Genomic DNA, 18019 nt, shown 5'->3' with positions numbered 1-18019 from the left:
GGCATTTCTGCTAAGAAAATAAACGACAATCTGCTAAATGTGTTCATCAAGCCCTACTTGCACCAAGCAACAGGCACCCACAACCGTTGCAAAATTTTATATATGTGCCTCCTGGCCATACCAGCAACAGACTACAGCCAAGGGAAGGTAAAAGAAGATCGTGTAAGCTATGCAAATACCGTAATGAACACTGGTACCTTCTGCTGTGTTGCTGTCCTAAACTAAATAATGAACATGGGTGCCTTTTAGCCCCCATATTATTGGCCCACGGGATACGCACCTACAAAGAGGCAGCTGCATTGTGCTCTCTCAATCTTCCCCTGTGATCCCTAGCAAGGTTTGGGTAAATCACCAATGCCATACGTTCAGCAATGAATTCCTCTATAAGTCCTACCTGTCAAATCGTCCATTGGCCATTAATAAGCACATTTTGCTAACCAACTGCATATCCAACTAGCTAATCTGTGAAGCCTGAAAGCCCGCCTAGAATTTCAACACCTGACAAGGAGCCCAAATTTCACTCTAGCAAACATCTATCCATCTCTGTATTATTGCCACTGCATTGTTAAGCACAGACACTTTCTCAACCTGGACTTTTCAGGCAATACAAGCATTACAAACCAAACTTTTCAGTACTTGCCAGGCCTGTTGTTCCTCCTGCATGTTTCTTCTCCAGTATCAAAGTAAGTGCCAATGTATCCTTAGGTAATCGAGCGCTTAACAAACTACATTCACATACCCTAACATTTTTACACTTCATCATCGCTCTGCTAATATATAATGTCTTTTTTTTAAAAATTATTGATTGTTATGATTCTAAACAATAGATACTAGTAAATTTGCATCCATTTTTACAAACTCTAAATTTGTTATGCTAAGTGGAAATAAATTAATCTCTATAATTGCCTAGCCATGAAATCCAGAACGGGCCTAAGTCGTTATATACAGATAACCTGTTCTTAACTATTTACCCACTTATGTACCTTGATTTTAGTAATAATTTTAAGAAAAAATTGTTAGTGCACTGGTGCTTTGCAATTTAAATTTGTACATTTTACCGTGCTATAATTTTAAGTAATTGATCATGAATAAATAAATGAAATGAAATGAAAGATGTAGGATCCATATCTGCTTGGACCGTCCTTTATCAGTTCAATTCATCTTGTTGCTGAACTGTACTCTGCCTGTGTTTAATAGGGTAAAAGGAAAATGTTTTTTGCCCACCAGTACTGCAGCAACACATGAGTGGTGGGTCTATTATTTGATGTCTAGGAGGGTCTTAAGTTTAAGTGTAGTCACAATTCACTAGTTTTTTATTTTGTTTATCGTATATTCATATAGTATCTAGATATGTTTTCAATCAGAAGACACCATGATCTTTAACTCAAAACCATGGTCAAATAACCTAAAAAATGAAGATTAGATTGGTCCATTGTCCTTACATTTTTTAAAATGTAACTGAACAGGAATCATACTAAATTACAGAGATTCAATGATTTAGTTGCCCACTTCATCTTTCCGTATCTGCCCAAGTAATTCATTCCAGGTCTGCCTTCTCCATTGGTTACTTGTGGATGCTCACTGCATTCATTGCAAGGCGACACTTTCATTTCTTCTATGACTGCCCGCTTCATTCTTCCATGACTGCCCACTTCATTACTTTTATGATTGCCCACACCATTCCATCCTGGGATGGCCACTTGTAGCTGCCCACTTCTTTCTTTCCAAGCCTACACACTTTATTCCTTCCTAGCCTACCCACTTCATTCCGTCCTAGCCTACACACTTCATTCCTTCCCAGCATACACACTTTATTCCTTCCCAGCCTACGCACTTCATTCCTTCCCAGTCTACCCACTTCATTCCTTCCCAGTCTACCCACTTCATTCCTTCCCAGTCTACCCACTTCATTCCGTCCTAGCCTACACACTTCATTCCGTCCTAGCCAACCCACTTTATTCCTTCCCAGTCTACCCACTTCATTCCTTCCCAGTCTACCCACTTTATTCCTTCCCAGCCTACCCACTTCATTCCTTCCCAGTCTACCCACTTCATTCCGTCCTAGCCTACACACTTCATTCCGTCCTAGCCTACACACTTCATTCCTTCCCAGTCTACCCACTTTATTCCTTCCCAGCCTACCCACTTCATTCCTTCCCAGTCTACCCACTTCATTCCTTCCCAGTCTACCCACTTCATTCCGTCCTAGCCTACACACTTCATTCCGTCCTAGCCTACACACTTCATTCCTTCCCAGTCTACCCACTTTATTCCTTCCCAGCCTACACACTTCATTCCTTCCCAGTCTACCCACTTTATTCCTTCCCAGCCTACCCACTTCCTTCCTTCCCATTCTACCCACTTCATTCCTTCCCAGTCTACCCACTTCATTCCTTCCCATTCTACCTACTTCATTCCTTCCCAGTCTACCCACTTCATTCCTTCCCAGTCTACCCACTTCATTCCTTCTATGGCTGTTTTCCTCATTCCCTCTAGGACTGCCCACAACAATCCTTGCTATTTGCAAACTGCCATGGACCATCCAACTACATAAATGTAGAGTTAGCTCATTCCCTCTTATCAGAGAGACAATATCATGAAGACCTCAATTACATTATAAAATAGAATTAGTGTAACATTTGATGTGTTATTCAGTTATACTCTCTGTACTCCATCACATGTTGATTAATGAATGGAGTACAATAAGGCCCTGAGTCCCCAGAACATGCTGCTTCTCTTGAGAGGATTATGTGGGGCCATCTGTTCATCATATGAGCCAGAAGTACTCAGTGTCTAGCAAACAAAATACAATAAACACTTCATAGGTGAGTCGTATCGCACACAGTGGTGTGAAACTGTTGATCCTATGTTAAGGAATATGCGGACAATGCTCTAATCTTGTGGTTAGCGGTTATCAGCATTTTCTAATAAAAGAGTATTTTTTTATGTGCCACTTGTGATCTCAGTTGTGCCGTTTTGTACTGCAGTAAGACTGATACTTCACAACTGGGTGATGCTCTTTTGAGTGACCTTGGAAGGCTGGTATTTCATTTTGTGAGGTCTAGTTTACATGCAAATCGTGGTGTTGGTTGCTTAGCGCTTGAAGCTGATCACTGCAAAGATTGGTCATATTTTGTTTTTTCGGTCTATCTACGGTTTTAAAACATCAAAGCAAGGTACAGGCTTGTAACCACATGCAGCTGTTCACACATCTGTATTCTGGTTGCTTTTATGTAGAACCTCCCATTTCTCTATTTTGCTAGAAACCACGCACTGTAAACCCTTCGTAGCCATATATCCTACTAATTCAGTTCCTCTGCTTTCTCTGCAATGTAGGGTTGGCAGCAACAATAAACATTGCTTGAAGATCACCCTGTCTTACCCTGCTACCAGCTCCTTTTTGTGTTTTATTTTTCGGTTCAGTGCCAGTGTTTCATTTCTTATGACCAGTGTATTATTTATTGTTTCGTTTAATCATTAAAATAAATTAAAACTCATACTGAAGCCTAATCCATTAAAACAGCCATACAATACAAATGTTTTAAGCAATCAAAGTTACAATCACATTTCTTATAACATAAATCACATATTCAAAGTAGCAATAAAAATCATAACTCAGACTGTGGAGCCGAAATAAATCAATTCGTAACAGCTTATAATATAGAGATATACAGAAAAGGTGACTGCACAGCATGCAATCAAAAGGCATCAAGCCTTCGGGTTTGGTGCATTGTAGTCTTATGCGCATGGGGTACCTTATAACTTCCTATATGACCAAATGGACATGTGGGTCCTTATTGTCAATTCACAGTCTTGAGGTCTGGGAAATAGGCGGCGGCGGCCGGCTCAGGTAAGTGTGGTGGGGTAGAGCAGGGCCCGCAGGGGGTTAAGCCGACGGACGACGGAATAGGTATCATTAAATAAATAAATAATACCTATTCAGTTGGCTTCCCCGCTGCCGGTCCTGTCCCGTCTCACCTCACTTACACAACCAGGCCGCCGCTGGAAATATGCCCCACCTTTCTTACATGAGAAGCTGGCTTCATAAACAATACCTCATCATGATTTGCAGGACAAACGAGGACGAATAAGAAATGACAGCATTAGCAGAAGGGTAAAGCCACTTTCACGCCCTCCTACCTAAGAGCAGTTTGTGTAATCTCATTTGTTGATAAGGACGTTTCTTCTCCATAAAGTGTGTTTTTGAGACACATGCTTCTCAACACCCAGTGAGGTCTTGACCTCAAAATATTTAGCCCCCTTACTATTCTAGGTATTATTATCCAATGAAACATGTGTAAAGATCAGTTTCCGTATTTAAGCCATATACTTTCTGACCATTTGAGTGTTCACAATTCCCTCACAATAATTAGAATTTATAATGATTTACTATAGGACAGCCATGGAATAGAGGAACAGACTTAATTTTCATTAGATAGTATAATTGACCTCTCAAAACGTTATACCGCAGTCAAAGTGGTGCAATAGCTGGCACATCTGTAATCCAATCAAATTGCCGTCACATTCAAGTTTTGATAATTTCTTGGGAGACTCCTGGGGATACCCTTCGTAGAATGCACATCCAGCATTAATTAAATTGTGAGATTGGGTAAAACCCTGAAGTTGATCTCTGAACAAGGCTGCTAATAGAGCTTCATGAGTACAGGGCCACCCTGCTCCCTTTTCATGGTGCCTATCAACTAAATTGCATTTATTGAATTCAGATCAGATCAGAAGAATCTTTGTTCAACCTTATCTGGTAATAAAAGAGAATTCAAATCACAGTAATAGCACAGTACAATTAAGTTAACCACGATAAAAATACCTACGGGTATCATAAAATACGCTTTCAAAATAAAGAAAATAACAGTAATCAAGAGCACACATAAATTAGAAGTTATCCTGGTTAAAATGTTTCGTGTACCTTGTCACATTAATGATGCTAAAATTTCAAAATGATAAAATTCAAATAATAAGACCGCTAGTAATTAACATTACACTAACAATAAAATAATTGTGCCTACATATACAGTCAGTTTCTAGTCCTTACTGCAGATTTTAAAAGGGAGCTGATCCATAAACATATTCCGGGGGGATCAATAATTGCAAGTGAAACAAAGTAATGCCCTATATTATAGGTTTAAGAAAGCATCTGCTTAAGAAATTAAAAAAACTACAGGAAAACAAAGTGCAGCAACCATTGTTCAAATGTATTATCACATTGGTAAAGCAGAGCGGAACCACCGACCAACTAGGGACTCTGTTAAAACACAGAAGCTGCCATATCTTTCTGCTCTGAAACAAAAAAAGGTAATCTCTCCTAGTGTATAAGATCTAATGATAAATAGCAGGCTCCACTTATGCTAAAGATCTATTATAAGCCAACACTAAACTATGTAAAATTCCTTTCTCAATTTTACCTCCTCACTATACTCCAGAAAATTAGATTTAACCTTAGAATTGTCCTTTTTGTTAATTCTTCTCGTTTCTGTAAATTCAGAGGATAGTCCCAAATCATCAAAAGGTTTAGAGATATACAGCCACATGCATCATTGTTGCCATTTGCGATTTCTATGCATCAAGAAATCGGATTTTTTTTTGCGATTTCTTAAAATTCCTTAATTGCGATTCACAATTTGCGAATCGCTATTAAGGAATCCCTTCCCATTGATTCCTATGGGCCTAGAGGCCCATAGGAATGAATGAGAAGTCATTCTCAATTTAAGATTCGCAATTTGCGAATCGCAAATTGAGAATGCAATTTCAAGGGCATGTGCGTGTGTAAAATGAAACTTTCAAAAATGCACTTTTTTGCATTTTTGAAAGTTTTCGCAAATTACCATGAAGTCAACTTCATGGTAATTTACCTCTCCCTATTTGCGAATTCGCAAATTTAAAATGATCATGCATTGCATTTAAGAAATCGCAAATTGCGATTTCTTAAATGCAATCGCAATTTTAGAAATCGCAACAGGATTGCAATTTCTAAAATTGCGAAAAACATGATGCATCCCAAAATTGTCAATTGCATTCGCAAACGGCCGAAAATTGCGATTCGCACCGTTTGCGAATGCAATTGACAATGATGCATGTGCCCGATAGTTCAGCCACAGGATTGAAGACCCCTGATCCAGGATGAGACAATCCGAAATTATATTCTTGTATAGTGACGCATCTGATTTCACCCTCATGCGAACCTGCAGCCATAGGGAGGCAACAATACATCCTTGATTTAGTTCGGAGTGGATAATAAAGCTAGAGGTGGACAACAGAAGGTACAAAAACCTCAGACAAATTAGGTTTTCCTCAGCTTGAAGGAGAGAGTGCTGTGAAAACCCCATATCCCTGCCCTGTACTTGGCAGAAGTAACACATTGGGTATTATCTATTTTCAAAAGAGGGGAAATGTTCCTTTGTCCCTTGATCTTGAAAGACTGCATATAGCTCCTGCAGATCTGCTGTGTTTAAGGCAAGAACTATTTAGCTGTTAGTGCAGGACCCAGAGGAACTAGAAACTATTCCTATATAGCTAAAATAGCAAAAGCTAGTAAGCGGAGGGCCTTTAATAGTGAGTCTGGTTAGACTGGTTTTACCAAGCCTGCATGGCATGACTTGTGACTTTCCATAGTTGGTCTCTAGGTCAAGACTGCACATAAAAGATGCGAAGCGATCCACCAGCAACCTCAGAGCCTTGGGAGTGCAGGGTAGGAGGACCACGTCATCTGCATAGAGCAGAGCAGGCCCTTGTGTTTCAGAGATTCTAGAAGTGTCTACCAGACTTGAAGTCAAGTAGGGACAAAAGCATTTGATGCAAAGAATAAAAAGCAGTGGAGCAAGGTTCCCCCAGCTTCAAAGAAAATTCAGGTGATATTCCGCCATTAATGCCCAAACGTACTCTTGCTGCTAAATCTGCATGCATAGAGTGAAAAGAATTCACTAAGGGAAAGTTCCATCCCTACATCCAGCATCAACCATAGCTTGGTCCTATTCACTGAATCAAATGCTGTGGACAGGTTCATAAAGGCTAGGTACAGTGGGCAACGCTTGACATGAGTAAGTTTACATACTATGAAACTTAAAGAAAGGCATTGCTCCACCCTTTCCAAGCCTGAACGGAAACCAAATTGAAAGGGGAAAGGATGTCGTTATCACGGACCCATATATTGAGGCAGTTGTAAACCGCTCTCCCTGTGATTTTAACTGTAATGTCGGTGATTGATGTGGGTTGGCATTTTGGAGATGAACCACCTCCCTTTTTAAATATTGGGCCAATAGAGGATAAAGTTCAGGAATGACGAGTGCTTGAATTGAGGGAGCTATTGAAAGCATTAGTGATCATGGGTCCCTAAACTACATTTTATAAGGTCAATTGGAACTCCATCTGGGCCTGTTGCGTTCCCATCGAAGCACCTAGTATTGACGACTCTACTTCCGGCACAGATACAAAAAAGATTGGCGGGTGCTGCAATCTATTCTGAAGAGTATTAACCAAATCCAGATTCTCCTCAATGTGATATATGGAGGTAAAGTGATAGACCCAGTCAGATCCTTAGATATTACACAGCAAAAGGGGACTTTCTGGGGCATTCCTAAGTCTTATTTTCTTTATTAGGTCCCAGAACAACTTACTATTATTCCATACTGCAGCGAGTTCTAATAATTCCCAATCCCTCTTGTGTAAATCCTCTTTCCTGGATTTGAGGGTGGATTTATAATTCCGGCATGCAGCCCAAACCTCAGGCCAAACCCTCAGAGTGGCGATCAACTTCTTCCTGTTGTCGCAAATATTACAAAACAAGGAAATGTGAAAACATCACCACGTTTGGCTTTTGTTGTGTAATGAGTAAACACACCTTCTTTGTTAATTAAAATACATTACTCATGTTTTGGTATGTGCTGCAAGTAGTATATAGGTCAAGGAGCATGTCTTCCCCTAAGCCCCGCCCCCAAACCACACCCACTCGCCACATTTAAATTAGTACCTGCACTTTTTTCCCCCATTTAAAGCACTGCTTGCGCATGTCATCTCAAATCAATTAAGCTTGTCAAAAATGAGTACATCCACCGAAGCCTCTTGAAACGAACCCAGGTGGTTGACTGAACCAAAGATCGGCAAGACCTCTACCACAGGAGCTAGGCAGCAGAAACAATAAAAGTAAACAAGCAGAGCCTTCTGCTCTTTATTAACCCCTTCGATGCTTGTGACGGAACCATTCCGTCATCAGTCACGGTTGAGCTGTGCTGATGACGGAATGGTTCCGTCACGACCACACCCAGTTATGGAATGTCCAGCACCAGGGGGAAATCGGTGCAGCACGCAAGGTGTTAATTAAACAAGCCAAGACTCCTCCAGTATTAAGGGAGTGTGGGGTTTCATTTCTGGCATCGTTTACAACAGATATGGACATAAGAAAGTCACTTGGTTGACAACGATACTCAACAGAGTCACCTAGTAGAAGAGGAAAAGAAGAATCTAAACCTCCCACCAGTAGGCTGAAACTTAATGAAGCGATAAACATAGAAGGTCCAACGAATTCCCTTGATGGAGACAGGGCATCTTCTTTGAGGATGAAGAGACAAAAAAGACCAGTAGGACGCTAAAAGATAACACCGTCCATGCACTGGATCTCAGAGCCAAGAGAGGGAACCCAGCCCAGCATCCTCCTGTCTCTGACGAATAGGACACTTTATTCTGCACACATTTACAACACATGCCATTACCCCGCAATTTTTAGTCCCCAAAAACTTTTACAACACATGTTAAACATGTTTAAGAACATGTCCATTACAATGCAATTTACTATTCTAACTCCACCGGGGTAATGGGGAATGCATTGTAATGGTTTGCGGTGTAAAGCCCTGCATTTTAAACGTTTTTGCAGAGTAAAAAATGTGTGGTTATGACATGCGTTGTAACGCATGCGGCGTAGATGATGTTTCCCGTCTCTGACACCCGTGTGCATCCCACGCTGTGGGCTTCCATATGCGCTTTATAGCGCATTGTTCTTGTACTGACAGGCCCCAGCACTGCTGTCTGGGAACATAGTCCCACTCAGAACAAGCTCAAAGTTTACCAAAATGCAGGCGAAGTGGCAACTGGAAAACAACCTGCACTGCGGGAGCCCGTAGACCCTTTATAACGCATCGTTCTCACGACACCAGCCCCGCACTACTGTCTAGGGGATATAGTCCCACCCCAGCCCAAGCTTCACCAAAATGCGGGCAAAGTAACAGCTGGAAATCAACAAAGTTGTCAGATTGGGTAAAACCATGAAGTTGATCTCTGAACAAGGCTGCTGATAGATCTTTATGAGTACGGGGCCTCACTGCTCCCTTTTCATATTACATTTATTAAATTGTGTAGTAGTACTAGCACATACTATTTATAGTACAGGGCATCAAAGAGGAGGAGTATGAAACAGTATATAAAAAAGTTCTGTTTATTTACTATTGCTATAGCAGCCAAAGACCAAACTGATGTCAGGTAACTTTTAATGACCTGGGAAATCTATCTTTTATTTTGTGAGCGTCATGAGGTAATCAAAGTAGTTCACACTTTACACTACTTGAAACTTATGAATCTGCTTTGGTTGCTTGTCGAAAGCTATTAGCTTGTGTTTTCCAAATGTATCAACACTACTTTATCAGTACGGTAACTCTGTACACCATGCTTTTACCAGAATCAAGGTTGTGTTTTCATGCGATGCTTCTAACAATATAGCCACAAAAAGCATAACAGGGAAATGATGCATGCGCAATTTAGGGACATCTCCTCTTAGCATGAGGAGCGTCTTATTAAAGTCTTCAAGATGTTAGATGAGGTAGATGCCAGAAGACCTCCATGCCTTAATTTCCAGCCAATTGGAATCTGTTTACCAATCTCATCCTCTGTCTCATATCTTACAGTAGCCTTAGTTGCTTTATAAATCTGTGCCAGAATACCAATTATAGCTTCACTGATTCCTTTAGCTTTGATGAAGGACCACATAATACATAAATGTATTGAATCAAAAGCCTGGAGGGGATCAATAAATATAGCTTAAATGTCAGCGCTCTTTAAGATTACATATTTATTGAGGGTCAACTGAAGGGAATTAGATTGTTCAATAATGTGCATATCTTCCCTAAAACTGCCTTCAAGTATTTCAATAATATTATTTTCTTCAAACAACCCTATTCAATGTAGAAGTTTCAACTATGTATCAATAAAACTGAGTGATAAGTAGCAGGGCCAGCCTTGTCAAAGATTGTGTGTACTGAAATGGCTATGGTTAGATTCTAGGGGGTGTTGCCAGGTCTTTTGGTCTTCTCAGATTCCTGTTTGGTAATGGCTTCTTCTGTGGTTCCCTATCCCTCAGGGACAAATTATGATCTTACAGCTCATACAGATAATACTATTACAGTTGAGACTTAAACAATCAAGTCTGCACCACCATTTTGATTAAATTATATTATATTTTCAGCACACTGCCCACATTGGATCACAGTAAGACTATGGCGTGAGGTGTGGGAGTGTTGACCAAACTGTTTTGTAATTCTGGTCCTTGCCCTATGTGATTTGAACATGTTTTTGTTTTTACCATCTATTAAGTCTATACCCATATTTAGCAAGATCATAGGCATACCTCTCTAGGGATCATGAAAATTAGATATACTTTTGCAGATCATGTATCCAATTCACTAGACTCCCTCAACTTTGATTTTTCCCTGTCAGATTATCCTCCCTCTGAGACCTACTTTTCAGTTTCAGTTCCCTCCTTCACATTTGAGACATTTAGATTAAAAAAATCTTCAAAAACCCCAAAATTTATAAATTGAAGAAACTAGTAAAAGTTGAATAATTTGTGTGAAGTCTGGTTTATTTGAATAAGTGACTGTTCCATAACAGTAATACGTTACTGACATTTAACTCTGCTTGCGTTTCCTCCAGGTGACCAGACGGGTGAATGCAGAGCCCATGGGAATTTAGGCTCAGCATTCTTCTCCAAAGGAAACTATCGGGAGGCTCTCACCAACCACCGACATCAGCTGGTGCTCGCCATGAAACTTAAGGAGAGAGAGGTAGGAGGTTTAAAAAACATATGCACAGAGGACAGGTGGTACCTGTAGCCCTGTCTGTCCTCTCCCTACTCACACCTGTGGTGCTTCATCATCTGAGGCATAGAGATGACTATATCACTGTGCATGTTTTTCTCCATCAAGAAATGTAATTTAAAAAGAAATAATACCAAACTGTGAATATATTGCCAACATACTGCTACTGCTGCTGAACACATTAGGAAAGATCAGATTTTGTGATAGAAATATGAAATTACTGTATGGGTTTGTAACTTGTGATGAGGTACTATATCTTCACATGGAGTATAGTATGTATGTGGTGGTACTTTCCACTGTCTGCCTTAATTCCTGACCTTTGATGGCATGTCTACAAGTACTTGTAGTGGGTCTACAAGCCCTTCAGTAACCATTATACAGTGTGTATGGCTTGCCCAATGTTTCTCTTCTTCCACTGCATTGCATATGGCTATGTGGCCAGTTAGTCATGGCTTGAATGTGGAAATGTTTTATTCAATATTAGTTTGCACTATTTGTTTTATCCCAGTGGGTCTTACACTAGGTAGTGCTATGGTGAATGAAGAGACGGTTATACCACTCATAGCTTCCTACAGTTGAGTGTTCCTGTAATATATATATATATATATATATATATATATATTTTATTATATTGTCTGCTATGCTAAATATAGTGCAAAGCAGAAGCCGGACTCCTTCTGTGCACTTTACATTAATAGTGTGCAATGCAAAACCTTTGCCAGTCAATTACTATGTTACCCTTGGAGGTGTAATATTAGCGATATACTTCATTGTAATAACTGCTGGGATGAGAGAAGGTTTTGTAATTGTAGACTGCAATTAAGCTTTATTTTTGGAATATCCTGTCTGTTTAGATTTTCCTTTTTGTGAGCCTGAGAATCTCCTATAACAAATTTAAAGTGCAATTTTCCCTAAGGCATTCTGAGAACTGCATAGACAGAATCATTTGTGTTAAAACATTGAAAAGCAGCTCTCAGATTATATAATCCAGAGATTTATAAACCAATTTCACGACATGATGTTTCCACTACTGGCCAGACATTTGTCATCTTTTCTCAAGCTTTTGTCTCGTGTTTTTTTACTCTAAAAACCACCTTGCATAAGAGTTCGAGTCAGAAACATATTTTTTAATAGGGTATGACTGTTTTCAGAATAGGTTCCGTGTGAGATTTACAGCTTTCGTTTTTTCTTAATGTGACAGTATACCTTGGAAATGGTAATTCGGAGATTCCCATGCATTTTCTCCTCCTCCTTGTCTGCCCTTGTTGTTTATCATAAGAGAGACCAATTTTCATGGATGGTTTTGTGGACATGTGCATTAACACATATACCTTTTTTTCCTCCATGTGGAAAAGTATTTTTCTCCTTTCCACAACAACCACATAAAATATGGGCATAGATGCATCAAGCTAAAAACCGGTCGCAAACGGGCAGATTCTCAGAATCGGCCCCTTTGCGACCGGTATTCTTGCATTTGGGATGCATCATTCCAAATGCAAAAATCGCAATTTAGGAAATCGCTAAATTGCGATTACTTAAATTGCGATTGTATTTCAGGAATCTCAAATTGAGATTCCTTAAATGCAATGCATTAAAGTAAAGCAAATTGCGATTTCGCTAATAGGGGAAGCAAATTACCATGAAGTTGGACTTCATGGTAATTTGCAAAAACTTTGCAAAATGCACTAAAGTGCATTTTTCAAAGTTCAATTTTACACACAAACATGCCCTTAGAGCATGTGTGTGTGCAAGATGTACCCATATGCAGATTTCAGGGGTGCAACAGGGTGTCCTTTTGACACCCTTGCACCCTTGAAATTGCAATCTCAATTCGCAATTCTCTAATTGAGAATCGCACATTGATATTGTCTTCCCATTCATTCCTCTGGGCTTCTAGGCCCATAGGAATGAATGGGGGGGTATTCCTTCATTACGACTCGCAATTTGCGAGTCGCAATTAAGGAATTTTAAGAAATCGCTATTTTTTTAACGAGTTCTTCTTGCATAGCCTTTTGCTATTCCTTATTAGCGAATCCTTATTTTTCGCTAATAAGGAATCGCAAAATGGATGCTTGATGAATCTATGGGATGGTGGTCTATGTAGGGAATTTCTATGCATTTTCATATTGGGAATGACCATGCAAACGTTTGTGTATACAGATAAATTACCAAAAGATCGCAGTTTGCAGGCGTTCCGAACATTTTATGTTGCCACCTCCTCATAATTCTCTGCTGACTTCTTTCCCAAGATCAAACTGTGGAAGATGTGTTATTCTTGTTGCCTTTCCCTGTTGTAGGGAGATGTTACAATTTGATATATCAATAAATCTTGATACTTTACATCAGGATTTGAAAAATTAAACTTTTTCCCACCAGAGTGACTGTAAAATGTGACAAACGCTTTATGAGTCACACCTTTTGTTAACTACATATATTTATTAATATAGCATATGTGAAGCATTGTACTATGGAACATTATATAGTGACAAACCAGTTAATCAATCGTTCTAAATTCTTGTGGATGACCTAGACACGTGTATATAGCACTCCATATAAAACTAACTATTCAAGAAGGTGCCTGCCACGTTGATAAGAGAGAGGAATTTGCGGCAGATAAAGTCTCATAGGTAACAATCAGTGTAACAATTGCTGGCATCGTATGGATGATGAAGTCATTAATGGTGCACACCCATAACCAGGGCCGGACTGGGAACCAAAATCGGCCCTGGCAAAGTGCTCTGCCGGCCCCAGCCCCCCGTTTGGGGGTTGGGGGTGCCGCCGAGCTCTTTGCCAGGGCCGGTTTTCGGACGATTTTGTTACAGGGCTGATTTTGCAGCTATGCTTCAAAATCGGCCCTGTAAATAAAAAAGGCCCCCAGGGGCCCAAAACTGGCCCCCACCCGTGCGGCGCACCGGGGGATTGCCCGGTGCCCGCTACGGCCAGTCCGGGCCTGCCCATAACTATAATACATAGCAGCGTAATATAATCAGCGCAAGAGTGGTGGGGCTGGATAGGGGGATGCTGGAATTGCCTAAAATATTTGGACGGGAAGACCAAATTACATAACAGCTAGTCGATAAACAGCTTTCCAAACTGTCACCTTCATGTGTGAACTAATCACTAATACATGGTTCCAGCGGAGTAGCGAACTATCTGTCCACAAAGTGCTTCAGTGCCTAGTCAAGGGTAGTAGTACGTTACAATTACAAAATAGTCCTTGACAGGGAAGATTCACACAGAAAAAAATGAATATAGGCCTGAAATCAGTGATATATTAAAGGTGTCCATCCGGACAGAAAATGTAATAATGTATCAAATCACATAAAACACAAGAATAAAGTGGGACACAATCCTGCGTCCAACGCAACATATATAACAAAGACACAAATGAACAGAAATTCACAAATTCAGAAAAAGGCTCAGGCAGGAAAAAAAATGCTTGTAATTTGTATAAAGAAATGCAACAAGCAAACAATATGTTTAGACACCGTTACACATCAGTCATTAATTCTATTGCGTTTACGGTGCATATAAGGTCGGGGACGTTTCAATCACATAGAAACAATATTGGGATCATCATCAGGACATAAAAATGACATGCCTGAGGGAATTTTAGCCAAGTATAATAGCAGGGGCAAGCAATGAGGCAATTGGGAAAATGCCAGGAAGGGATTACTGCGGTCACATGGAGGTACACTAGATCACTTGAGCGTCTTGGCGCATTGCAAAGGAGGTAGGGTGGGAGTGGGGCAATTCCCAATTCAGGGTACTGGTATGGAGAGGCACTGTAACCTAATTACACGAATAGTGCCAACCAATCCAATTTGGAAATATATGCAAGGTGCTGTGAGTCACACAACAATGATGCGAGTACTCCTGAGCCGGTACAATGACCTGTGTGTCCTTCGGTATTCCGATGTGCTCGTGTCGAGGGTAGTAAGCACTATATAAATTCCCCTAATACACCACGCCATAATTACAATGGCAGGACAGACATAAGGATCCTTAGAGTCATGGGAGAGATGCAAACGTCAAAGACCACTCAGGATTGGCAGTCTGTTGGCCATCTTGCAGCTAGGATGAGTTGTTGGCCATCACTGACTAATGTGGATGACTATGTTGGTGGAAACCGAGCTCTGTATGTATGGCCCGCTCTGCATGCACCAGCCATTGTTGTGTGTCTGACAGACAGACTACAGCACACTTGCTTGCCTGGGCTCAGCGCAGGAGTTTCACACATTTGTCACTCTTTAGAGCTTGTCAAGGGATTGCAGACCGTTTGTGGTAATTAATCATAGCTGTGTCGTCCATCATTGTCAAGACAGTCTGCCAGGTTGGACTTGGATCCCAAAAGCTATTGTTCATTGGCCACCACACTCCTGTGACCTCTCAGAATAAACCCGAAATCCTCTGGGGGTCGTAAATAGTTAGTTCTGTACTTGGAAGGCAGAGGCTCACTTCAACTTTGAAAACCATCACTTCGCTTGTAAAATGCGCCAACTGTTTCTAGTTGTTTTTGTAAAGAATTCTCGGCACAATAAAACACATGTTATGTTGATGAGAAATGACTATTTAAAAAGAAATGAAAAGTTGGACTGCTGAGAACCGAAAAAACAAATGTTTAGATATAGAGCAACAATTCTGAGAAGGCCTCGTGGGCAATCCAGGGCGTTTAACTTTCCATATTAGATGCGGGGGCTGAGGTTACTTGGAAATTGTGTGAGATGTTCCCATTTGTTTAAAAAAACATGAAGTACAACAATTTTCAATCATGCAGTGTGCCGTCCAATGTCATCTGCAGCCTTTACATAAATCTTTGCAATTAATTATCCAGAAGTTTTTATAATGCTGCGAGTTGCTTAGGCCACTGCAGAGTACAGGCGCAGCAAGGGAGAAAACATGGAAGTTCAAATTAATTCCAGCCAGATGGCTAGGGTGATCCTATATCTGGCATTTATAGGTCCTCTAGGCACACATTGGACTTAGTTGAATTACTTTGCTGTGGTGTCCTGGATGAAGCCGGTTTCAGCTATGTATAATAACATTTAGCGGCCAACTGATGGCTCCCCTTCCCCTGGTGTGTGAGCTGGGAGGGTGGGTTTGATTGACAGAATGAGGTGATGTCATGGAATGTTGGTGTGTGTGAGCGCAAGAGAAAGGATGCTTGTGATGTACGGCTGAAGGCGGGATGGAGGCCTGACCAGAGCTATTCAAGCTGAGCCTGTAAGTGGGGCCTAACCTGAATAAAGAATGACCGACCTCCTCCCTGTGTAGATCCTGACACATCTAGGTGAGTAGAGTACCCTCCTTCCAGGCTCAGCAAATGACCTAAGTGACATAAGAGTTATGTGGGCCATCCTACCACCCGTAACTCCTTCTGGTTCCCTCATCTCCCAGCCAACGTAACCTTGGTATTGTGCATCAATTCCTCCTCCTAGCATTACAGAGAGAAAAGATTGGTTTGCATCAGTGAGTTCACAACTAAACTACTCAAAAAAGCAAATACTTCAGTTCCAACGCTTTGTGATTTTTGTTGAAGAAGCTGCTGATTTTTAGATCTGCTTTTTCTTAACTGGTATACCATGCTTCTATTTTTTATATTTTACCCGCCCACAGAAACATATTTAGGATAAATTGGGATAACGATGGCAAATATCTTCTCCATTTTTGTTTTGTTTTCTTGGGTAGATGAAGTCAGACCCAGTATTAGCCACATTTAAATAGGGACAAAATAAATGTAGAACCTTTAGCAACAGCAATCACCAAGTGACAAAATGGAGTCGGACGCTGCGTCGGCTGCATTCAATAACAAGTGATCGATGCATTTGGACCCTGTATGAGCGGTGTTCATAAAATCACAGGTGCGAGTCCCACTGTATTTGCCTTGGTTGCCATGTAATAGTATTGAATCAGGCCATACATTTTCAGCAATCCCAGGCAGTGGTATAGCGAGGATGCCATGGGCCCTAATGCGAGCAAGGAAACCGTCCCTCCATCACCTGGTTTGGTAATTAAAATCAGGCATTAATTGGGGTAAAATGGGCCGTATGCCCCACAGTACCTGCTGAACTATTGATATATCATTATGGACCCTGTATCTGCATTATATTCCAAGCTACGGATGGGCTTCGGCCTGCTCAGCCTGTTTCTGACGCAACATGCCTTTCCCAAACCCTGTTAGCATTGCGCAATATTGAGTAGGGGCTTGTAGCTCTTAACACAATTTTGAGCCCTACATTCAAAGATTTTGATATAAAGAAATGTTAGGTTTTAATTGACAGCTCCACAGCCAGGGGTGTAAGTTACAGTGGTGCAGCAGGTGCAGCGACACGGGGCCCATAGGACGGAGGGACCACTAAGCCCTAATTGTTGCTGTATTTTACAGTTCAAACAGTGGTCAGGGAAGCCATTTCCCTCCTTGCAGATGTGTCCGTGACACACTTTCTACGCCACTGCCCACAGGATAAAACGCTTGACCTAGATTGGTAAACACAATTGAACCTTCATTCTGGCATAGAAGTACATTCGTAAAACTTTCACTTGTGTTACAGGTTCAAATCATGCCTTTCTGGTCCCACTTTCACCGCCATTCATCCTGAAGTCGATGAGAGATTTCTCTTACGTTTTGGAGTAATACTTTCAACAAGGAACTCTCGGCCTTTTCTCTTACATTCTTTTGGATTGTAGGGAATTCAACTTAATCACGACACCCTAATTTATTGCACATCTGGGAACCCAATTAAGAGTTATTGACAACTAGCCACAACGTTTGTGATACCAGAGACTGTTCTGTGTAACCTAGCGAAATTAATTTGGCGCTTCCTGATGACATCATTTCGACCACAGAATTTCCTGAGTGCACAAAATTGTTTTAGTTGGCGGCTTCCGCAGACATTTTTATAACGCACGGCATTTTCTATGGCTGC

General features: G+C 40.8%; 1 protein-coding gene across 2 annotated transcripts in view; it reads left to right on the top strand.

Moving 5' to 3' along the window:
* Positions 1-18019, top strand: part of TTC28 (tetratricopeptide repeat domain 28) — a 1842918-nt gene that overhangs the window by 1096473 nt on the left and 728426 nt on the right. For both annotated transcript variants that reach the window (XM_086943149.1, XM_086943150.1), the window contains one exon: positions 10930-11060. In XM_086943149.1, the coding sequence (XP_086799275.1) occupies positions 10930-11060 (131 nt within the window). The remainder of the gene's footprint in view (positions 1-10929; positions 11061-18019) is intronic.

This window comes from Lissotriton vulgaris, chromosome 11, assembly GCF_964263255.1.
Source record: "Lissotriton vulgaris chromosome 11, aLisVul1.2, whole genome shotgun sequence".
Classification (NCBI taxonomy): domain Eukaryota; kingdom Metazoa; phylum Chordata; class Amphibia; order Caudata; family Salamandridae; genus Lissotriton; species Lissotriton vulgaris.
The sequence above is the reverse complement of the archived record's forward strand: the minus strand, read 5'-3'. Positions and strand labels throughout refer to the sequence as shown.